The 24,402-nt window shown below is 39.8% G+C and overlaps 2 protein-coding genes across 3 annotated transcripts in view; one reads left to right on the top strand and one right to left on the bottom strand.

Moving 5' to 3' along the window:
• The window catches only part of LOC111157824 (solute carrier family 11 member 2), a 40,718-nt gene extending 36,243 nt beyond the window's left edge, over positions 1 to 4,475 (top strand). For both annotated transcript variants that reach the window (XM_022519491.1, XM_022519492.1), the window contains exon 17: positions 3,906 to 4,475. In XM_022519491.1, coding sequence (XP_022375199.1) covers positions 3,906 to 3,983 — 78 coding nt within the window. In that variant the 3' untranslated portion in view covers positions 3,984 to 4,475. The remainder of the gene's footprint in view (positions 1 to 3,905) is intronic.
• A 4,268-nt stretch (positions 4,476 to 8,743) lies between these two features.
• Positions 8,744 to 23,504, bottom strand: LOC111157887 (HIG1 hypoxia inducible domain family member 1C). The gene is made up of 3 exons (XM_022519594.1): positions 23,363 to 23,504; positions 19,266 to 19,400; positions 8,744 to 8,808 (listed from the first exon to the last, which is right to left on the bottom strand). Exons 1-3 carry the CDS (start codon positions 23,502 to 23,504, stop codon positions 8,744 to 8,746), a joined length of 342 nt encoding a protein of 113 aa, XP_022375302.1.
• Between the last annotated feature and the right edge of the window lie 898 nt (positions 23,505 to 24,402).

Genomic DNA, 24,402 nt, shown 5'->3' with positions numbered 1-24,402 from the left:
GTTAAAAATACTCAATACTGTATTTCATTTGATCCTGTCAGAAAGAAAGTGTACTTCAGCCAGTACTGTGGGTGCAATGAACAATGCTGTGAAGTCTCCCAGCGCCAGCGTGCGCGCTGTCTGTGCCGGATGTTAAGTGGTCCTTGTTTTCCACAAATGTGACATGAAGTCATTGTGCTGTCATAGCACACTGGGAGTTAATGGATGGGGAAGAGCTGGAGTAATTTGGCTCCTGTAAGGTCCTGCTAGTAGTATAAGTGGTTACAACTGAGCTGTTAGTGCCCATTTAACACTATGTAAACTTGGTTTGTAATTAAAAGATTTTTTTCCTTTTCCTGTTCGGTTTCCTGGGTATTTTTTTAACCTTAAAAATACTTCTGGGGGATTCCTGGGTGGCTCAGTCGGTTAAGTATCTGCCTTTGGCTCAGGTCATGACCCCAGGGTCCTGGGACCAAAGCTCAGCATCGGGCTCCTTGCTCAGCGGGGAGCCTGCCTCTCCCTCTGCCTGTCACTCCCCCTGCTTGCCCTTGCACACTCTCTCTCTCTGCCAAATAAATAATAAAAATTAAATCTTAGAAAAGAAAATACTTCCGAGATACTGCAACATCAGCCGCCACCTAGATGACATTTTAAGCCCACATTGTTAGTGATTTTCTCTTCTAAAGGGATGGAGGTGCAAATAGGTTTAGTCCTGAGAAGACTTTCATGAACTCCAGACACCAAACAGTCATACCATTTTACCCACTTAGTCACATAGTTTTGCTGCTCCTAAAGGTCACATCGTTGTGCAATAATTAAAGTCCAAAAAAATTGTTATTCTGCATTTCTTTGCCCTAAGTTGAACATTTTCCTATCTGTAGTCTTGTTTCACCATTGAAGTAAGCTTTTATGTTCCGTATGTATGATGCCAATAAAAAGTATGAGTATTTGAAAAGAGAAACCAAAATTGTTTAGCTTAAAAACTGAAAGCATTTTGGCAGAACTGATATAAATGGAAATACTGGCACCATTTAATAAAACAAAGACAAAGCTCAGGCATAGTAAACTGCAGTTCCTGTCACCATATAAACAACAGGAAAATCTAAGTCAGCACTTCATTTATCCCAAGGTTGGCACAGAACTGCATTTTCCCTTTCTCTGTTGTAAGCTTTTCCTGTGTGTCTTACGGGAGACAGATACTGAAACACAATAGAAGTAATCTGGGAATTTTGTTCTCCATGTTGTCCTGCCTCATTTAGCTCTCCCTTCTTAACCTGGGTTTAAATTCAGAACTAAACTAGGATGCAACAATTTGAAGATCCTGATTTGAGACATTTCTTTTAGCTCCGCCCTCTGGAATGCTATCTGCTCCTTTATTGGACAGGACCAGTGCAACTAAATGTATCCGCTTCTCTTGGCATCTTAGCTTTTATGAATGTTAAAAACCACTACCCTGTGCTAATCCTGGCCTGAGTGCTCTGTTTAATTGTTAACAACAAGAGGATCCGTCTCTTTATTGATGAGGCAACTGAAAGGCCAAAAAGTAACTTCCCCACATCACATCGCTGGTGAATAGGCAATGGGCATTTCGACTTGAATAGCTTAACTCTAGAGCCCACACTGTCATTCCCAAACCATGCTATATAATACATAGTACACACTTTGTGCAGGGTTAAGGTGTTTGGCAGGACCAGGAACATATCAAAGCATTTGTGTGATACTCTAATTAGTGATAGAATATGTTTTAGCTCACCAGTTGCCAGCTGGTAGACTAATTTTGTTTGACCTTTGCTAAATTTGAAACAACTTTCGAATGCTTTTTGGTAAGCACAGAAAATGGATAGGCCAGGGCGCTCTGTGATTCTACCTCAGTAGTAGCTAAGAACTATTAAGCTTACTCATTAGCACTACCTCTCTGCCCCTGACAGTATTTAGCCTACTCCTGGGTCATTTGGCCCCATTTCTCAGTGTCTCAGAGCAATATGACAAACTTCTCCGATGAGGAGGTTTTGTCTAGTTAGTCATCTGAGTGACTCTGGGAATCACAGGACTAATAATGCCACTCTTGCCTACTACATAATGAGGAAGCCCACCACCTCAGCTCTTGTGAAAAGGCTGCAGTGAATTTATAGTGTATATGACAATCGCTCTTGGTTACTAACCTGAGATGTAAGACCCTGAAGTGAATAAGGAGGCTTGTCTGAAGAGTTGTCTCTCTGCCCCAAGGCCACTGTTAGTCACTGTTCTTAGAACAGTTTTATCTTGGGCTTCATCTGGGGTCATCTTCACAAGCCTATGAGGTATACGGGACAATTTGTAATATATTAAAAAATTATATTTGTTGAAGACTAACGGCGTATTAATGTAATGTACTTGGTATTCTCAAATGTAGCATTTATTCCCATTTTTACAAATAAGTAGGATAAGGCTCCAGAAGTGTACATGAACTTGCTCAAGGTCTGCTACTCTCAAGTAGCAGAATTGGAGTTTGAACACAACTCTGGTGACTTTTTCACTATACTATAATAGGGATGTTTTCCTTTTATGGATTTATAGTCTACATTCTGCATTAATATACAGGCTGTTGATGCCAAGGGGTGATAACTTTCCTAAAACCCTAAATAATAACAGTAAGGCTAAAATGAGATTCAGTGATTGTCTCAGTGTATGCAGAGGAGAGAAAAGGAGTAAACAATAACTTCACAGATCTCAAACAATAGGGATTCAGAAAATAAAGGGGGTTGTTGCCTGGGTGTCTCAGTTAAGCATCCTACTCTTGATCTCAGCTCAGCTCTTGATCTCAAGGTCAAGAGTTCAAGCCCGGTATTGGGCTCCACACTGGGTGTGGGGCCTACTTCAAAACAAAATAAACCATAGCGATTCAGATTTCCAGGAAGGCGGTCTGGCCATGTTTTAAAAGCAGTCCAAGTAATTTCAGTTCAGCCTGACAAACATTTGAGACCCATAGGTCATTTCCCTCTCTCAGCACTTTTTTTTTTTTTTTTTTTAAATGAAAGGCTGTTCTCTGCTCAGGTGCCAAAAGATCATGAGGCCGGCCTGGATAATATGGCTCAGGATTTAGACTGAGCTCAGGATTTAGAATTAGTGTTTAATTCTAATAATTTAGAATTCATATTTCATTCTAATATTTGATTTTCATTATTTAGAATTTATTTGATTTCTAAAACAGTACCAGAATACAAAAGCACTCGGTGTGTTGGCTCTGAATGTCCTTATCAGAAGTAGCCATCCTGGGATGTCTGGTTGGCTCAGTCAAAAGCAGCTCAGGTCATGATCCTGGGGTCTTGGGATCCAGCCACAGAGTCAGAGTTGGAGTCTGGCCTCCCTGCTCAGCAGGGAGCCTGCTTCTCCCTCTCCCTCCAACCCTCCCTCTGCTTGTGCTCTCTCTTTCTATCAAATAAAATCTTAAAAAAAAAAACCAAAAAAACCAGCAGCAGCCAAGTGTGTCAGAAGAATAGTCAAAGTGCAAATTTTGCTGAGGGCATTTGGCACTACCTCAATTCTTAACTATTTCAGTTCCTAGCTATTTTATGTGCCATAAACCATTCATGTATCTGCAAGCCATTTCTTTTCCGAAATAAGAATCAATATAGCAGTACTGGAAAAAAGCCGCTTTTGATGTGCTGATTATAGGTCCTCACGCTCCAGTTACAATATTTAAATACTTGCAAATCACGGGCGCCTAGGTGGCTCAGTCCATTGAGTGTCTGCCTTGGGCAAGCCGGCTGTGTCCTCCTGGGATGGAACCCCCCCTCCCCCGCTCAGTGGGGGTCCTGCTTCTCCCTCTCTCTGCCACTCTCTCCTGCTTGTGCTCTTTCTCTCTGTCGAATAAATAAAATCTTTCTACATAAATAAATAAATACTGGCAAATGAGTCTAACCCTTTTCCATTTTTTTTGTCCTTAGTACCATCTGGGATTGACGGCTCAGCCTGAACTCTACCTTCTGAACACAGTGGATGCCGACTCACTTGTGTCTAGATGACTGACAGCCCGCGAGACTGTATAAGAACTACTTTGTCTTAATCCTTTTGTGCCAGGTGTCCTGTTAACATATCTCTGTTAGTTCAGAGGTGAGTTTTGTTCAGATGTTTTGAACAAAAGGCAAAGATTTCCTCATGGGAAAGGGCATTAAAAGCTGACAGCTGTTAAATGTAGGACAGAGACCCACCTGCCTCCCCTGTCCTACAACAGCCAGAGCTCAATGATTGGCCTCTCGTGGCCACACACCCCTATGGGCTTGTGTCTTGACTTCTGGCATTTAAAAATATATTTGTGTATATATTTATGTAAACCTGAACATAGCAGTTTGGGTAGAGGTTTAAGGTTATATAAAATTGATAGGTCTTATTTTTTTCGAAGATAGTATTTGGATAAATCAGATATTTGTTTTATCTGGGTCACAGGTGAGAAAGGAGAGGGAGTAATGCTCTTTTTTGGAATGACCTGGTGAAATTAACTTACCTTTTAAAGTGATACTTGACTATGGCCGGTTAAATTCCATGTCAGTTTTAATCGACCAGACCCTTAGTGACTACTTCATACCAGCACATCATTTCTAAGGAAAACATTTCTTCTTTTCAGCATTCATATTTGGTCCTGGTTATTGATGTGCTTCTTAATTATAATTCTCTTTGTTACTTTTCTTGAAATCTCATCTGAGGAATGATGGTATTTTCCGAAGAGCTTAATACCTTGTAATAAGATTCAGAAACCATGCTCTAACCGATGATCAGTTTTCCATGTGACATTGTAACTCAGCCCATTTTACCATTCAGGTTTTTAGGTATAAAAAGAAGAAACTTATAACATTTACTTTTATAAAGATGTTGATGGACATATTTGTTTTCTTTCTAATGTTTAGAGTCCTACCATGTGTTTTCTTCCCATTTTTCCCATTGAAACGCCAAACACCATTTCTGGGTCCAAACTCTGTGTCCAGGAATGGCTAATATTTCTAATGTTGAATTTCCCTGAATGCTAAGCATTTTATTGTGAGATATTTATACCAAGTAATATGAGATTAGAACTAGACTAGGACTTAGATGACTAGTTCTCATGTCATAAACTGCCTGTCTACATATGGGTTATAGACTCTTTTTGACCCCTCTTCTTCACTGGGACCTTTTTCCTTAAGATTTTTATAATAAAAAAGTTAATACTTAAAAATTGAAAGATTTTGCATAATTATCTGATTGAAAAGGAGATTTTCAACACTGGGTCACATTTCTGCATGGAACTGCGGTTGGCTGGAATGAATGGCCACTGTCCATCTTCATGGACTATACTGCAGGACAGCACACACACTCCTTCATTTCCTTCTGGCCACAGAGGCGTTGTGTTTGCAAATACTGCAGCTTTTGTATGACTTTGAGCATTATCTTCCTAAGTTAGTGCTTTTCAGTAAGTTGTTTTTTGTTAAATCCAGACATGCCTTATCTTCATTTATAAAGACCTGGCCCTCTAAGTGGCAAGTTTTCTAAGATGATACTTTAAAATTCTTGGGGCCTCTGTGTGGCTCAGTCGGTTAAGCATCTGCCTTTGGCTCAGGTCATGATCCTGGGGTCCTGGGATCGAGCCCTGCATTGGGCTCCCTGCTCTGTGGGAAGCCTGCTTCTCCCTCTCCCACACTGCCTGCTTGTGTTCCCTCTCTCGCTGTCTCTCTGTGTCAAGTAAATAAATAAAATCTTTAAATAAATAAATAAATAAAATTCTCTCATTTCTCCATCAGGGGCCCTTGAAACTTCTGGTAAGAGTAGTGTCCTTATGCTGTAGGTTAGCATCCTTCTGATCTTAAAATGAAACTGAATTAGCATCAATTAACAGCTTTCATTTGAAGAAGAGATTTTTAAAATGAGTTTCAGTATTTTAGATTCTTTATACACAGATAAGAATTCTAGATGGACCAATTTGGATTTTCCTCCCTTCCTGGGCAATTCAGTTTCTCAGTTTCATTACTAGAGAGTGTTAGGAGGAAAAAAAAAGGTTTAAAAAATCCTGTTTTGGGACGCCTGGGTGGCTCAGTTGGTTAAGCAGCTGCCTTCAGCTCAGGTCATGATCCCAGCGTCCTGGGATCGAGTCCCACATCGGGCTCCTTGCTCATCAGGGAGCCTGCTTCTCCCTCTGCCTCTGCCTGCCGTTCTGTCTGCCTGTGCTTGCTCTCTCTCCCTCTCTCTCTCTCTGACAAATAAATAAATAAAATCTTTAAAAAAAAAAAAAAAAATCCTGTTTTGCCACTCCTAAGAAGATGAGGTGCTCAGTTAAACAGAGACTAAGTACTTGGGGGATTCTTTAACTCCTCTCCCTCCTTTAGCTATATGTTACTAGGAAGAGACTCGAGTGTACAAAAGTTTATAAGTATACCGATCAGGTCATATAACTCCTATAATCAAAAAATTTGATAATCTGAGTTATGCTAAAACCAGTAGAAGAAACTGATTTCTAAAGAGGGAGTCTGGGGTATACTTCTTTTCTAAGTGAGGAACATTTAATCATTCTCTAATTTATGATTTACAAATCTGGATTTTTCTTTTCCTTTTTTTTTTTTTTAAAGATTTTATTTATTTATTTGACAGAGAAAGAGGTAGAGAGAGAGAGAGTGCAAGTAGGGGGAGTGGGAGAGGGAGAAGCAGGCTCCCCACTGAACAGGGAGTCTGATGCAGCACTTGACCCCAGGACCCTGGGATCATGACCTGAGCTGAAGGCAGATGCTTAACCAACTGAGCCACCCAGGTGCCCCTAGATGATTTTGCATTTTAATTAATTAATTTATTTATTTATTTTTAAATGTAAAGTCTTTTTTTTTTTTAAAGATTTTTTTTTTTTATTTATTTATTTGACAGAGAGAGAGAGAGAGAGAGATCACAAGTAGGCAGAGAGGAGGAAGCAGGTTCCCTGCTGAGCAGAGAGCCCGATGCGGGCCTTGATCCCAGGACCCTGAGATCATGACCTGAGCCAAAGGCAGAGGCTTTAACCCACTGAGCCACCCAGGCGCCCTGCATTTTAATTTAAACACAATTTGTGAGTTCTCATGCATAGCTACTCTTAGTAAATAAATACCTTGCATTTCTTTTTTCAAGCAATAAATATATCACTGAAGTTCTCTCAGAGTAAAATTAATAAATTCTGGAACCTACTGGGTTTTATGAGAAAAGCCCATTTCTAATTAAACACTTAAGTCTATTTTTATTTTTTAAAGATTTATTTATTTATTTGAGAGATGAGAGAGAGTATAGTGAGGGGAAGGGGCAGAGGAAGAAGCAGACTCCCTGCTGAGCAAGGATCCCAACGTGGGACTCCATCCCAGGACCCTGGGATCATGACCTGAGCCAAAGGCAGACGCTTAACCAACTGAGCCACTCAGGCACCCCCTTAAGTCTATTTTTAATACAGAGTCTATATTAAGAGAGTAGAATCTTTCCAGTAGCCTGATTAGAAATAGCTTTTCATTGTGTAATCAACTTGAAGGATGATGTTTCTATGCCAGCTGTTCTCAATTTCCCTAACCTCCATGGAACATAGTAGATCTAGCTGCTGGACTATTTAGTGGAATAAAGTAGTTGGATTCTTCCTTGCCTATTTTCCAAAGAGGACAGTGTTGACCAAAACAGGCACTAGAAGAGCCTTCTGATAGGTAAATGACAATTTTAAAAATTACTACCTGTGCCAACGGAGAAAAGTGTATATAATACACAGAACAATGGGTTAGTATCTGGAATGCAGACGTATTTTCAGATATTCTTACATCTTTTCCTTTCCCAAATACTAGACTTCACCTTCCTGTCAGATTAACTGTCCACTACAGGAGACATCAAGGAAAAGGAAATCACCACCACAGATCATTTTGTAGTACGTTCTTGATTTTATTTCAGTGAATACTTTTTTCATTTGTTTTTTTTTTTTTTTTTCAGGCTTGGAGTTTTAGGGAAGTAAATCTGAGTCACAACAGTTGGGACTTCAACAAAGTCTAGTTAATTTTTTAGAACCGTGGGCAGTTATGAGGCGTTTGAGGTCACAGATAGTTAACATTTAATGTCTGCTTTGGTTTCTGTGTCTTCTAGTGTCAGACCATTAGCATAGCATTAGACTAACTCCTTTCACCCCCACAATTGCCATCTGGGGGAAAGGGATTTTTTTTTTTTTTTTTTTTTAAGCAATGTACCTTTGTGCTCCTAGAAAAAGTTTCAAGAAGTATAAAAATGAATACATAGATATATTTAAATGTTAAACATTTATGTTTGTGGCAAAATAGTCATGTTTTTAGATTAGAGTAAGGTACACAGTGGTAAACCAAATTTAAATAACAACATGACCGTTCTTCTCTTATAACTGTTTGCCGTTCTTGAAAAGAATTTATGAAAGCTCTAATTACTTCGCCCTACACGGAGAGAATTAAGTGATGAATAGAGTATTACATTTAATATGGATATAGATAATTTTTCTGTAGCCACTATTATAAATCCTAATTTTCAGATTGGTTTGGCATAATATAGATTATTTTCTGCCACTAACTAGAAAGTAAAAATTCTAAAAGTCAGAAAATCCTATCCTAGGTTCTGAAAGACAACAAGGATATTTTTGAGTTGACTGTGATTTTTGATTTGGAAATCAACTTCGTAAACAATTGAGACTTACTATACAAGGGTATGAGAATCCTGTCTCATTCTTCTGCAGTATAATTTGCTACATATTGAGAATTCTTCATAATGAATAGTTTTCAGAAGCCTTCTTATCTTAGATGTAGCTTCATTTTTTGGACACGCTGAAGAATCGAGGTCTGATATAATCCTTATACATAGAATAGAGAACACCTAGAGACAAAAAAATATATATCAATACGGTACCTGTGGAAAATGAAGGTTGAATTTCTTCCACTTGTATTTTTCCAAAACTGTCCCTCAACTTAGAAACAAACAAATGCCTTCCATCTTATTAACTTTTGGCTTGGATCATATAAATGGCTCCAGACAAACCAACCAATCCCAAAACGTTAGACCCCTTTAAGATCCATATAAATTAAAAAAAATAATAAATTAAATAATAATAATAAATTTAAAAAATTTAAAAAAATCCATATAAATCTCAATCCAAATTTATAATGTCACTATGCCACCCTAGAATTCGAATTTTAAAATATTGGTGCAAAAGTAAGGAGAGTGGGGAGATTTGGCTAGATAATAACATAGAAATAATAGACATCTCAACCTAGCACACCTCTCTTCAGGGCCTCCTTGTGTTTAGTGTCTTGAGAGAAAAGAAGGTAAAGGGACAGAATCCTTGCTTCTAGAGGTTTGCAGTCTAGTGGGTGAATTAGGTAGGAGTATAGGCTGAGAGATTATGACAGAGGTTTTGCAGAAGGGTAAGTAGTCAAGGGAAATAGCCTGAGAGGTAGAGTTGTTTCATTGTGTTGCAGGAACGTCAGCAAGTGTTCGTATCCACAGCAAGTTAAGGAGTCTGCTCACCACCTGCCCCGTCCACATCAGTTATCAAGACACCAGCTATCTAGTACATTGTCTAACCTAAATCCTTTACTTCCTTTCCTTCTGCCTTTTTTTTTTCTTCCTGACGCTGTTTGTTCGTGTTTTCAGGGAGCGCACAGAGAAAAAAGGATGGGTGAGGTTGTTCTCGGGGTACCCTGTAGCTGGCTGAGGCAGCTGTCTGCACAGTTTCCTAACACAATAGTAGTAGAACCATCACAGATGTATAAAATCCAAGGCAAAAACATGTTTACTGGATGCACTGTGGTATCTATGGAGACATTCTCAGATGCAGAGAGAACTGTAGAACTCATTTCCCTGTACTTATTAGACACAGGTAATGCTTACCTGTTGCCTGCCTCTTAAATGTTGGTATTTCCTGGAGTTCTGATCTCAACTCTTTTCTCACCTCATTCACACCTGTGAATGCTTCACTGGTAAGCAAGTTAGAACTCTCTTTTTAATGTGAGACCCATATATTCATCACACCATATGTCAAATTTCCACATACATAGGTAGGTGGCTGCCAAACTTTTAAATTATACATAAATAAATAAGTTGAGCATGCCCCTCAAAGTGTTCATTTATCTATAAACAATATAAATGTACTATGGCTAGTCTATATATGAGTAAAGCTTTTTTTTTTTTTTTAAGATTTTATTTATTTATTTGACAGAGAGAGATCACAAGCAGGCAGAGAGGCAGGCAGAGAGAGAGGAGGAAGCAGGCTCCCCGCTGAGCAGAGAACCCGATGCGGGGCTCGATCCCAGGACCCTGAGATCATGACCTGAGCCGAAGGCAGTGGCCTAACCCACTGAGCCACACGCGCCCCAGCTTTTTTGTTTTTAAGATAAAAATATTTTCTTCCAGGGCACCTGGGTGGCTCAGCAGGTTAAAGCCTCTGCCTTCGGCTGGGGTCATGATCTCAGGGTCCTGGGATGGAGCTCCGCATAGGGCTCTCTGCTCAGCGGGGAGCCTGCTTATCCGCCTCTCTCTGCCTGCCTCTCTGCCTACTTGTGATCTCTGTCTGTCAAATAAATAAATAAAATCTTTAAAAAAAATATTTTCTTCCCTCATACCCATGGATCTTCTTATACATTTCCTAAGGTCAGAGTACTCTAATTTGGAGACATCTGCCATAGGCATCTCAGTCAGTATAATATAAAATTAAGAGTTCAGGCCCCAGAGTAGATAAGCCAGGCGATTGTTAGCAAAAATTTTTTTCTCTCTAAGACTCCATTTCCTTATCTGGAAATGGGATTATTAATAAATAAAGACTTTGGTCTTTGTTTGGAGTTCCTGCAATAGAGTTTCTAAAATGCTTGGAAGTTCACAGATAGAGAGGGGCGCCGGGGTGGCTCAGTTGGCTGAGCATCTGCGTTTGGCTCTGGTCATGATCCCAGAGTGCTGGCTGGGATCAAGCCCTGCCTCAGGCTCCCTGCTCACGGGAAGCCTGCTTCTCCCTCTCCCTCTGCCTGCTAATTCCCCTGCTTGTGTGTGCACTCTCTCTCTTTCTCTCACTCTCTCTTTCTGTCAAATAAATAAATAAAATCTTTTAAAAAATTTTCCAGATAGAGGAGTATCTTTGTTACTCATGGGCCCCTTGGATTATACCTGAATTTATGTTAATGGGGTGACCCACGGTGGGCTCTCAGGATCCTACTTCAGGATGTGGCTAGTCATGCCAGAAGACCAACCATAGGATTAGAGGGTTCTTTGCCCTCCAGGGAGGGGAGTAGGGCTAGAAGTTGAGTTCTGGCATGGGGCCAGTGATTCAGTCAATCATGCCTACATAATGAAGCCACAATAAAAACTCTGGATGCTGAAGCTCAATAGAGTTTCTCCGGTGGTGGACACATTGATGTGCTGGAAGGGTGACATGCCCTGATTCCATAGGGAAAGGGTAGAAAGCTTTGAGTCTGGGACCCTCCCAGACCTTACCCTACGTGTCTCAATTTGCCTGGTCTTGATTTAGATACTTCATAATAAAACTTTAGTCAGTATAGAGCTTTCCTGAATTCTTAGGTTGTTTTAGTGAAATATCAAACCTGAGGGAGTTTTGGGAACCCCTGAATTCATAGCCAGTTAGTTAGAAGTTGCAGGTGGCCTGGGCACTCCCTAGAGCCTGGTCTCTGCAGTAACAGCAGTCTCTGGGAAGCTAAGGCGTGCTGTGGGCAGTTGGCAGCAGTACAGGTGCACCCGGTGGTGTGAAGGAGGTGTTTATTAAGATTAAATCCCTGTGGTGTACACCTAACAACACTGCGTGTTAACTATACTGGAATGAAAATAAAAGCTTAATGAAGTTTACCTACAAAATATTGAGATAGTGATTTAGAAAGCAGAATGGTTGCACAGCATAAACACTCATTAACTATTAGCAATTACTGTTTTGTCCAATATGCACTTATCCTCCCACCAAACCTGTTCTTCTTCATTCTTTATACTAGTGAAGGCACACCTTTATCTGGCTGCCCAAACCAGAAGCCTGGGAATCATCCTTGACTTCCTCCTTCCTTTCTTCCTTCCTCCTTCCTTCCTTCTCCCAATCACTTAGTTGCTGAGTCCTGAACGTTTCTAGAATCCACCTCCTCTCCATTTTCACTATTCCTGCTTTAGTTCAGACCTAGTTCATCATCTAATTGACTTCTTCTCTGCCTTTGTTCTCACCTCTGCTTTACAAATCCTCTGTAATCATTTTCCTTTTCCTCATAGTGAAATAGAATACGCATGGAAAATGGTAGACACAATCTAAATGACCAGATTAACAGACAGTTGCAGAGGGAATTACCTGGAATTGCAGGTCAAGAAATAGAATATGGGAAGCATCCTGGGAGCCCCCCAGCTTTCCCTCTCTGACCATACGTCCTCCTTTCCATAATAACCACTGTTCTGTCTTTTCTTAGGGTGACCCTCTGTTCAAACGGTTTCACATTGCCTGCGTTTGGGCAGGCGTCTTTCTCAGTTGCTATCCTGACTACTATACTCCCCTGTTTAAACCTTCCACTGACTTGTGTCCTCTAGTTAACACCTCAGCTTGCAACTGTAGACATTGATCGGGGATTTGTTTTCTATCAGTTTTGCTGGGCTGTAATTGCTTTTTTGCAGGGACAGAATTTCTGTTCCTGCATATTTCTGGGTTAGCTTGGCTCGTAAGAGACATTTTGCTTGAAGTTTGAAGGTGAAAGTCGAAGCTGCAGCTGCTGTGTTCTTCTTACACTTGGAAGGCTTGGTACAGGGAGCCAGGTGCTGCTGCATCTTGTGCCTGTTGCCGCTCACCAGCTGGCTCACCTTGCCATTGTTGGACAACAGTCAGACCCACAGATCCTTCAGCAACTTCTGGATCTCCTCCTCTTAGCTTCTTCGACTCCTAGGCCAGTGGATGAGCTCCATGATAGAGGGTCCAGCTTCTCCTACAGGTCACACCATGATCAAAGCTGGAGTCAGTAAGAGACTGACCCAAGTTTCTCTTTGTGGGTTCCAGCTCTTCCTTGAAGATCGCAGTTAATTTTTCTTTCCCAGCTGCTGCCTTGTTAACTTTAGGCCCCAGCCTTAGGAACTTAAGCACCAGTCCAATATGGACTGTTTAATCAGCTCTCAAAATTGGTTAGGGTCGGGGTGCCTGGGTGGCTCAGTGGGTTAAGCCTCTGCCTTCGGCTCAGGTCATGATCTCGGGGTCTTGGGATCGAGCCCCGCATCAGGCTCTCTGCTCGGCAGGGAGCCTGCTTCCTCCTCTCTCTCTCTGCCTGCCTCTCTGCCTACTTGTGATCTCTGTCAAATAAATAAAAACTTTAAAAAAAATTGGTTAGGGTCATATTTCTATTAAAAAATCCCTTTTTATATATCACTACTGGTAGTTTTGCTTCTCTGATCCTGACTGGTACAGAGTTTGGTACAGAAGCTTCCAGAGGAGCATAACCATGAGGGTAGGTTCTCTGAATTGGTTCTGGGTCATCTGGAATTGGTTCTGTGATCTGATTAGATTTAAAGATATTAATGACCTTTTTTTTTTTTCAGTAGTAAAGAGGATGCTAGCAGTCTATGGCATGCAGTAGTAAAACATCTTTTTAGATTGTCACCTATAGAAAACCTTAATCAGGTATCTATAGAAAACGGGCTTTGGGTGATCAGGTATTTACTATATGAGAACATTTAGTGGAGATAAGGAGAATAATTAGGCTGGTTTCTTCTAAGTGTGCTGGAGAACTTGGGAACACAAAATGAGGGACTCAGGGCTTTCAATTCCTTAATCCAGGTGCTTTGAGGGACCTGAAAGCCTTATGACTTTCCTGAAAGAAACTCAGCTCCTGTAGCAATGAGGCTGATATTTTTGAAAAACATACACAGGAACTAATCCTGTTGGTGACTAATCATAACAATAATAAAATTCCCAGCCTCACAGAATCTCTTATGTCAAAGTTAGGGCATTGCTTTGGGAAGAGTGGGATTAGGAAAATTGAAAATTAGGATAATTTTCGATTAATAGGATAGGATAATTAATTCAATTAATAGGATAATTAGGATAAATAGGAAAATTGAAAATTAGGATGGGACCTATGGGCAGGTTTCTGTGAAATGGGGTCCTTGAACCCCTGTATCTGACTGAGACTCCTTTGTACTCCTTCCTGCGAATGACTAAAACTTGGACTGAAAGGTAATCTCCACTAAATGAAGTTGGAATGCAGAGCTTTCTTGGTTTACGTCCAGGGTACAGCAGGGATTCTGCATTGGCAGTCATTCTTCTTTACGGGGGCAGTTTTGTTCCCCAGGGAAATTTGGCAATGTCTGTAGGCATTTTGGGTTGTCACACTCGAGGTTGGTGGGTGCTGTTTGCCTGATAATTGCTGGGGATGCTGCTAAACATCCTGTAATGCGCAAGACAGCCCCCCACAACAAAGAATATTCAGTCAAAATGTCAGTAGTGCTGAGATTAAGAAACTCCACCATTAAGGAAGGTATCCAAAGGCTTAGGGAGATTGGAATGTTAAAGTGGACTTACCCTCCTCCCTCATCCCCTAAATATATCTATTTCCTTCACCAAGGCTATGTGAAATACACTTGTGAAGGGAGTCTCTGGCATCCTTGGAGAGTTCTGTGGTGACTGTCTTCTGTAAGCCAGAAATGACAGTGGGAATTGCTAGGCTCCCTGAATTCAGTGGAGATGATGGGATCCTGAGTGGCAGGGTCACGTGGCATCATTTAACCAACAGAGACAAGGAGAGCATGATGTATTGTAATGAGCAGCAAAGACCAAATGGTAATAAGCATAGTCTAAGCCACAAAGCTCTTTGGCATTGGCTAACTGATTATGGTATCCCTAGACATAAGAGTGGTGGGCAGTGTATACGCAGAAAATCTCCAAGTTTGGTGAGCAGAAGTCTCACTTAAATCATCATTGTAGACAGCCATGGCCCCCTGACCAATTCCCAGACTGAATCACTTTACGGACCCAGAGTCCCTTGAATAAAGGAGAGGTCAGGTCTCCTTAAGAAAAGACCCTGTTATGGGGCGCCTGGGTGGCTCAGTGGGTTAAGCCGCTGCCTTCGGCTCAGGTCATGATCTCAGGGTCCTGGGATCGAGTCCCGCATCGGGCTCTCTGCTCAGCAGGGAGCCTGCTTCCCTCTCTCTCTCTGCCTGCCTCTCTGTCTACTTGTGATCTCTGTCAAATAAATAAATAAAAATCTTAAAAAAAAAAAAGACCCTGTTATACAGCCAAAAATATAAATACTGTAAATACTCCATCTAGCCTTTCCTAAAGGGATCCGTGACCGTTCACCAAGGTGCCTATGCACGAGGAAGGGCAAATAAGCACATTTGTGGGAGATTATTAGGTATTGGCTTTGAATTGATACTGATGCTTTGAGAATTAGGGTGCCCTACCAGCCAAGCTAGAAGTTTCTGGAGGTCAGATGGTCAGTTGACCTGGTGGGTCCCTGAATTATTTCCCCAGTTCTGGAATGTGTAACCCAGCAACTGTCAGAATCCTCACATCGGTTCCCTGACCGGTGGTGTAAAAGCTATTATGGTCGGGAAAGCCAACTGTAAGCCATTCTACTTGCCTCTACCTACCAACAGAGTAAACCAAAGCAAAACTGCATTCCCAGATGGATTATAGAGATTAGCACCATCATCAAGGACTTTAAAGATCCTAGGGTGGTGATTCCTACCACACAGGCATTCAGTTTGCCTCTTTTGCCAGAAGACAGGTGGATCTTGGAGAAAGAGAATGGATTTCGATAAACTTGATTACTCTGACTGCAGCTGCCATTCAGGTGTGGTTTCATTGCTAGAGTGTATTGGTACAAACATATTTACTATTTGGTTTGCAGCTAGTAATCTGGTTGATTGTTTTTTTCCTGTATACCTTTTAGTAACTATCAGAAGCAGTGTGTGTTCACTCAGTTGGGCCAAGAGTATACTTTCACTATTCTGTCTCAAGACTCCCTGAAGTCTCCAGCCTACACCATAATCTAGTCTGCAGGGACCTTGATCATCCCTCCATTCCACAGGACATCACGCTAGTCCATTACATCGATCTGATCTATCAAGGGGAAATTAGGTTACTGCTATAGAATACAAATAGGGTAAGGAGGTGTGTGTCTGGAATGCATATCTACTGGGGCATTTTTTAGTACTCCCATGTCCTGTGATTAAAGACAATGGAAAACAATACCCAATATAAGCAGGATGGCTAATGGCCTTCATTTAGGAATGAAGGTATGGGTCACCATACTAGTCAAATAAACTTGAATAGCCAAGGTGCTTACTGAAGGCAAAGGGAGTATAAAATGGCTAGAACATGGTTATAACACCAGCCATGACCATCCAACCAGTTGTAGAAACAAAGTCTGACAGCTATGAATATTTCTTCCTTATTTTGATTTGAATACATTTGTGTATACATTAACGATTTTTTTATTTGCCACTTCCATTTATCTACCATCTAATGTAAGAAGTGCTAATGATAATTATCCTTATATTTCAGGATTTAGCTTTAGGATATCAAAGGGAAATGGGACTCTGCTCAAAGACAAATACACACCACTCAAAGATGGAGAAAGGGATTTTATATCCTCTTTTGGGAGAGAATTAGCATGTTTTTGGTTATACATTGAATGGTTGATTTTGCCATTGTCTTTATTTCAAAGTTAAGTGTATTAAAAGAGGTGTATATGGATGCCAGGTTGACAAGAGGTAGACAAGGGTGAATTTGTATTGTGTCAGCTTAGCTAAACTGTAACTACATTTTCCAGAATTCATTTCTTTTTATTCTGTGAGTTATTGCAGAAGGGACATTTTGCATACGATTTAGAAGGCAGAAGTGAAGCAGCAGCCAAATTCATTGTGTGCTTGGAAGGCACTGTTGCAGCATATCTTTGCTTATCTTCTGGTCCCCTTTGTTGACATGGGGCAACAACTAGGGAGTAAAGCTACTATGGCTTTTGCTGAATTTCCTCCTTCACCTTTTCTGACTCCTTGGCCAGGTCCCTGTTTAGTAGCTCCCAGATGAAGGGCATCATTTTGTCCTCTGTCACTGCTGTCATCGAATTTAGAGGCTTAGAGGTGGTGAGAAATCCACAAGGGTTCCAAATAGTCCATCCTGTGTGTTCCCAGCTCATCCTTGCAAGTTCTAGATTTTTTTGCTTCTCTCACTTTACATCTTCTTTATCATTCTGTGTGCTTGCCCTGCCCACTTTGGGCCCCAGCTGCTGATACATATGCAAGAGCCTCACAATCACGTAATGCCAAATGCCTATAATAAATGTCTCGTTCTATATTACGACTGGTAGCTCTGCTTCTCTCATCAAACCCTGACTGACTCACTTACCACACCAAGCTACGTCCAGTCCCACTAAGGTGCCATGCTCCTGTGCCTTTGTTTTGTCCTCTGTCTCGAATCCTCGTCTCCTCTCTGCCTACCTAATTCCTCCGCGTGCTTGGCTCCTATAGTTTACATCCTGAGAGAAGCCTCCCCGGGACTCTCCGCACTAGTTCAAGGCCCCCCTCTGTGCTTATGCTTCCAGAGCAACCTGTGCTATCTGTCATGGTATCTATGATTTTATACCTCCATCTTCTGTTCTTGGTCGTTCTCCGTAAGGAGCCTGACCACTCTGAAAGTGGGGACTGAGTCTTATTTCTGTATCTCTAGACTGGCACAGGGCCTTGCACATAGCAAGTGCTCAGTAGCTATTTGCTAATAGCTAAATGATGAAAATGAGCACTATAATTCTGTAGTGAAATTTCTCGTATTTTGTTCACACCTGCATATCACAGCTCATGGTAATAAAATAACTACCATGTAACCCCCTACATGCAAAGCCCCGCACTCATCATTCCATAATCCTAGACCCATTCTTAGGCTGACTCTACTCTGCACAGCATGAAGGAGAATTAGGAATATGGTGGCTTGTTCTCATTAATGTACACGAAAAGAAAGATAATTTAGGTCCCAAAGTGGACTTCTTGTGAGAACTATCTGGTTTAGCCATTGATATAACTGGAATTAACCAAATAATTTTACACCTGTTCTTTCGATGTGACTGTGTTTAGTATTGCTTAATTTATAGACTAATTTAAAAAGGTTTACCTATTGCTCAGACTGGGAATAAAAGGAGAACAGATGTTGAGGCTTGTAGGCTCTAAAAATGTATTCTTCCCAGTTAAACTACATTAATAATTATACCTGCTGTTCACGTAGTCTGGGAACTATGACTTAGGTGAGTGATAAAGGCTGGAGTCTAGAACCACTGCTTTATTTGGATTACCTAGGGTATAAACTATTCACTGCTCCTTTCACTATACAAGATACCAGGACCCATAATCTGGTTCTCTACCTTTTTAAAATTAAGCTCTCTACCTTTTAAAAATATTTTAGATATAATTGACCTACATCATAGTAGTTTCAGGTATACAACAATGATTCATTATTTGCATATACTGTAGTGATCACCATAGCAAGTCAGTTAACATCTGTAACCATGCATAGTTACAGAATTATTTTCTTGTAATGAGAACTTCAAAGATCTACTCTCTTAGCAACTTTCAGATATACCAAACGGTATTATTAACTATAGTCACCATGCTGTACGTTACTTCCTCACATACATTATTTTTTATTTTTATTTATTTCTTATTTTTTTAAAAGATTTTATTTATTTGAGAGAAAAGGAGAAGGAGAACAAGTGGGGGGGGGAGGGGGGGGAAGGAGCAAAGGGAGAGGGAGAAGTAGGCTCCCGCTAAGCAGGGAGTCCCATGCAGGGCTCGATCCCAGGATCCTGGGATCATGACCTGAGCCAAAGGCAGACATTTAACTGACTGAGCCACCAACCAGGTACCCCTATTTTTTATTTTTTAAAGGATTTTATTTATTTATTTGAGAGAGAGAGCATATGCAAGAGCAGGGAGGGGGTGAGCGACAAGCAGACACCCCACTGAGTGAGGAGCCCAGTGTGGGGCTGGAGCCCAATGTGGGGCTTGATCCCATGACCCTGAGATCATGTCCTGAGTCGAAATCAAGAGACAGGATGCTCAACAGATTGAGCCACTTGGGTTCCTCAGGACTTACCTGTTTTATAACTGGAAGTTTATACCTTTTGTCTACTGGTTTTTTTCTTTCAGTGCTTAAAATACCAAGAGACTAAAGCCTCTTACAGGGAATCAACTTCAAGTGAGGTTCACTGTCTTTCTTACCCTTCTTCCTCCATTATATCACCTTGACCCAACATTCATTTTCTAAAATAAATTAAAATATTCTCAAAGACAGCTGAACATAAGACAGAAATTAAGCAGGTTACCTAGAGTCACAGCTCCTACAACAAATCCTTGGGCAGCAACTCTCATGTGAATAAGATGAATGGACATTTTCTGATCTTTTCTGTACTTTAACTTGTAAAGACCATAGGACACCACAGTCATAAAACCTGCTATTCCTGTAAATTAAAAAAAAATAGAGGTTATGTGAATAGTAGGCTAGAATCCCTAAGATTTAGAGAGCTGAATAGAAGAGTGTCTAAAGGGTCGGTACTTGGAAGATAAGCAGGCCAGACACCAAAGAATACTTAAAGAGGAACGATGCTGGTTTTGATTCACCAGATTTTTTTTTTAAAAATAGACCCGTAACACTCATGGATTCAATATTTGCAGTTTTGACTTTTCCCAGAAAAACTTGAATCCTGTAGTGTAGTAATTTCTAATGTTCCTGAGGCATGATTTCCTGTTGTGCATGGCTTTTATTTGGGGCAAGTCACTGAGCCAGTGAGCAAACCAACCAAACCTCCCAACATGCATGCCTTTCGAATGTTTGGCTTTACTCCTCTCTGCTTGTTACCAAATAAGGAGGAAATTTAGTGGTAACAATTTTGATCTTCTGTAAAATGAGATACTTAAATTTTAATGAGATGAAAGGTATGAATATTTGCATAAGAAGTATGTAGCTGCAGAAAGATCTGTGACTCTAGAAAATTCCAGAAGCACACAAGTATTTCCGTATTCCCTGCAAATGTCACGGGGTGAGGATACTGCTGTAACAACCAAGATCCTATATAATTGACTCTAAGACAGAAAACTGATCAACTGAATAGGAAAGATTCCAGAAGGAGATTTAAAACACGGTGAGAACTTAATTCATGACAAATCAAAATAACCAAATAACAGATAAAGGAATAGTTATTTAATAAATACCATTGGTACAATTTTTTTAGTATGGAGAACTGATTTGAATGTGTATCTCACAGCAGGTCCTACCAAAAAATTCTGCATGAGTTACAATTGAATATAAAAAACAAAACAAAAATATCAATAAAAACTAGAGGAAAACAGAATAGCATATTTATAACATCTAAAAGAAGGTAAAGTAGACTTTAGAGAAAATGGGGAGGACAAAATGCCATATTTTGACAGAGGAATAGAGAAGACTTTGCATAATAAAAGTATGGGTCTATTTTTTGGGTTCCCTCTTCTATCTTGTTGATCTGTGTATTTATTCCTCCAGCAACACTACACTGTCTTGATTAGGTAGCTATCTAGTACGCCTCAGTATCAGGTACAGTGATTTCTCCCACGTTATCCTTTTTTAAATTTTTTTAAAGATTGTTTTAGCCATTCTAGGACTTCCGCCTTCACATATAAATTTTATTTTAAAAAATTTTTTAAAAAATATTTTATTCGTTTATTTAACAGGGAGAGACCACAAGTAGGCAGAGAAACAGGCAGAGGGAGAGGGAGAAGCAGGCTCCCCGTGGAGCAGAGAGCCCGATGTGGGGCTCAATCCCAGGACCCCGGGATCATGACCTGAGCCGAAGGCAGAGGCTCAACCCACTGAGTCACCCAGGTGCCCCCACATATAAATTTTAGAGTAAACTTTTCTTACCTATAAGAAACCTTGCTGGGATTTTGATAGGTATTACACGAAACCTGTAGGTCAATTTGGGGAGAACTGACATACATTCTTTGTATTTAAATTCTTCTTTACTATATATTTAGTCTTGCAATCCATGGACACAATACTGCATGTAGTCTTCACATTTATTTAGGTCCTTTCTGATTTCTTTCATTAACATTTTGTAATTTTCAGTGTACAGATTGTATACATGTTTTGTTAAGCATGTATCTAAGCTTTGGAGTGATTTCATTTTCATTTTCTTTGGAGTGATTATGAATAGTGTAATGTTTTTATTTCAGTTTCCATATGTTTGTTGTTAAATTATAGCATGCAATTGGTATTTATGTAGGATAGCAAGTTTTGATTAGTTATGTTGGCACACGTGTGTCTCTACGGGTGGGTGAGGATATATTCTTTCAGAATCCATTTAATAGATGGAAGTAAGAGAATAATTGCATTTACATGTATATTTTACAGGCTGATTAGCAAATGAAATAAAAATTAAAATGACAAACAAAAACAGCAAAAAACAATAATAGATACATTGACAAACAGGTACAATGCTGAAAGCTCTGTAAGTTTAGCCCCATCTTAAGAACGCTGGCAATATATAATAGGTGGTATTAAACTGAATGTGCTTCCTGCTCTGGAAATTCATATTCCAGGGAAATAAGCAAGAGAAACATCAAGAAGTTGACACAAAGCTACACTATGTATGAGGAAAAACTGGACAACAGCAAAACTGAATAACAGCAAACTGAAATGACCCAAACAGAGGGACGACTGCCATAGCTGTGAAAAAAGTTTTAAGTATCGGCAGTGCTAATACACAGAAATGTACACACGAAAATGTTAAGTGAAAGGAACAAAAACAAATGATCAACACAGAGCTTCAGTATATATGTAATGTATGCAGAGACCTTAACAGTGATCATAAGACAGTTTTAAACAGTACAAATAGATTGTAATGATGGAAGTTGTTTAATAAATAAAAATGTTTTGTAAATTCTCTGAGCAGGACACTATCCTGCAGCAGGAAATACATAGTAGATATTATTAAAATAACCATAGCTAAACTAGTCAACAATATATATTCAAATTTTATCATTTATTTATCTAGCAAAAACTTGATTCTCTTCCCTTATCAAATCAAGGCTCTGTTCTCAGTTAAATTGGTTTTGTTTCCTTCGGAGATGAAAGTCAGAACCTTTACTGTTTTCCATATAGTGTCTCTGTAGTTTGTATATAATTGAATTTAACTGGAAACACTTTTATCTTTCTACTTTAATCACCCTAAATGTCTCTGGAAAAATAATTTAATTTATGATAGGCACAGTGATTAATGTCTCTTCATGATAGTGATCTGTTCAAGTGGCACCTAGTTCTATGAATTGTTTTTCTAGTTAAAAATGCTAGAAAGATGAGTTAATCACTCTAATATTATTTGCTTCCATTTTTTATGGATGCTATTATCAAGTTCTAATCAAATTAAATTCTAAACAACATATTATTATAAAGTAAAATTTTGATTCTTTTTGATATGCAAATAATGACATGAAGTTGCTAGATTTGCAGTGACAAGGAAAACCTAACGACATACCTATTGGGAAGGTTTTAAGGAATTAATCACTTATGTCAGTGTAACTTACATAATGTAAGTCTTATTTAAATAAATTATTTTAATAGTTTCCAGACCAAATGAACACCAGGAAAGAGTCAAGGCTACAGAATATAATAGTGCTTAGGTTAGCTTAAGCATCCAAAAGAAGAAAGAGAAAGCTTAGGTTTTAAAACATAATATTGGTGCTTAGAATTTTTTTTTAAGTCCGGATACATACAGTATTATTCTAAATGTAAACATACTAAATCTGTGTTGGGAAAGGATAAAGAGGCTTAGACCAGGTCTAATTATAATAACACTTCTTTAATCTAGAGTTTACTTAACCATCAACCTCAACATCTGGAACACATCAGGAAATCAGCACAAAGGGCCATTGAACGTGAACATCACAAAGTTCATGCTCTCAAGTGTACAGATAGGTAGGTAGCCTAGGCTTTCATTCAGAGCCTCCTTACTCTGAATTGACGCACAATTCCTTTAAACTTGTGTATCTAGCTTCTGATGCCACAGAATACTAGAGGCAGAAGTTTTTTATTGTACTCAATATTATATGGAAGAAAAATCTGTAAACAATCGGGTACAAGAACTTAAAGGTTGGAGTTAGAGGACAAAGACCCCTATACATCTCGGTCACTAAGACTTTCAATATAATAGGCTGATGCTACTGATGATCTCGAGTCATCACAGAAGTGTTAAAGCTCATTCAGTGTGGTCCAGTTAGAGTGGCTAGGAATTAGTAATTTGAGATAGACCTCTAATGAAAGGGAGTTAAAGAAATAAAATTACCTGAAAAACTTAAGTAATAGAAAACATTTCATTCCTCAGAGATACTGGATAATGCATTGTTATTACAAACAGTTCTCTAGTATCCAGTCAAGGCTTGTACTTACCTACGGGGACAAAGGGGGAGTCCCTAGATTTCCTGATCAGTCGGGAGAGTTGGCCTTCTTCCTCATCTGCTGACCACTGGTTATCTGCAGACATTTTTCTCTCTAGTAACAGGAGGGGATAAAAGTGGTTGCTGAACATCATTAAAAATCCATTTATCCTCTCCCAGTATATTGTTGATCATGTGTTCATCTGTCTTCAATTCGCTTGATCCATGCCTGTCTGCTCAATTGAAATAAACATCATGTTTCCTTCACCCTTTTCATTATGGAATCCTTTCATTTTGTTTGGGGTAAGGGGTAAAAGTAAAGAGAGGTGAGGATAATCAGATTCCATGAATACGGAATAAAGACAGATCATAAATGGGTTATTCAGTCTCCTTTCACTGCTCAGCATTTGAGATCATTGGGAACCTCAATCATTGGGAACTTCTTCCACAAACAGTAAAAGAATACTTTTACAAAATACCATTTTAAAGAACAATGGCAGTACCAATATAGGCAAAATTACCTCCAAATTTACAGGTGATGGGAGAGTGATCACTGCAATTCTTCAGAATGTGCAGGGCATTATAAAGTCATTGAGATATTTACCAAGCACCTACCACATGCTATGCTAGACAATGGAAATAATCTTCCTTGTCTACACAGGAATGAGGGAAACTTGCAAGAGCAACTATAATCACAATCACCATGGTTAGCAAGCACCTCAGTCCTTTATCCGTGCAACCCACCGTTTTCACCTAAAAACTCAAATACGGTGACTTCATCCTATGAATCAGCTTCCATCAGAAAATGTAACCTGGTAAGTGGCATAAGAACCATACCTTTGGAGAACCCCACCACCTGCTGTGTCCTGGTGTTCCTTCACGGGAAGCTGTAGATCAGAAGAGGCTTTGTAAAGGCCAGGACACATTTATGTTCAATTTCCCACTAATTGACAATAGGAAAGCCCAGAAACAACGCTGTCCCACCCCAGGGGGGGTGTGGCCAGCTGGTATTGGCTGAGGTTTCCACATCCCTTGCTTGGAAACTCACTAGTA

The sequence above is a fragment of the Enhydra lutris genome, unplaced genomic scaffold (assembly GCF_002288905.1).
Source record: "Enhydra lutris kenyoni isolate GAN:26980312 unplaced genomic scaffold, ASM228890v2 scaffoldscaffold56, whole genome shotgun sequence".
NCBI lineage: Eukaryota > Metazoa > Chordata > Mammalia > Carnivora > Mustelidae > Enhydra > Enhydra lutris.
This window is presented reverse-complemented; position numbering and strand designations above follow the sequence as displayed.

Excerpts from the sequence above, each read along its gene's own strand:
- LOC111157887 (XM_022519594.1), bottom strand. The coding sequence starts at position 23,504 with ATGATGTTCAGCAACCACTTTTATCCCCTCCTGTTACTAGAGAGAAAA. Across the intron at positions 19,401-23,362 it reads CTCCCCCTTTGTCCCCGTAG|GAATAGCAGGTTTTATGACT; the intron begins GTAAGTACAAGC and ends TTTAATTTACAG. Across the intron at positions 8,809-19,265 it reads TGTAGGAGCTGTGACTCTAG|GTGTTCTCTATTCTATGTAT; the intron begins GTAACCTGCTTA and ends TTTTGTCTCTAG.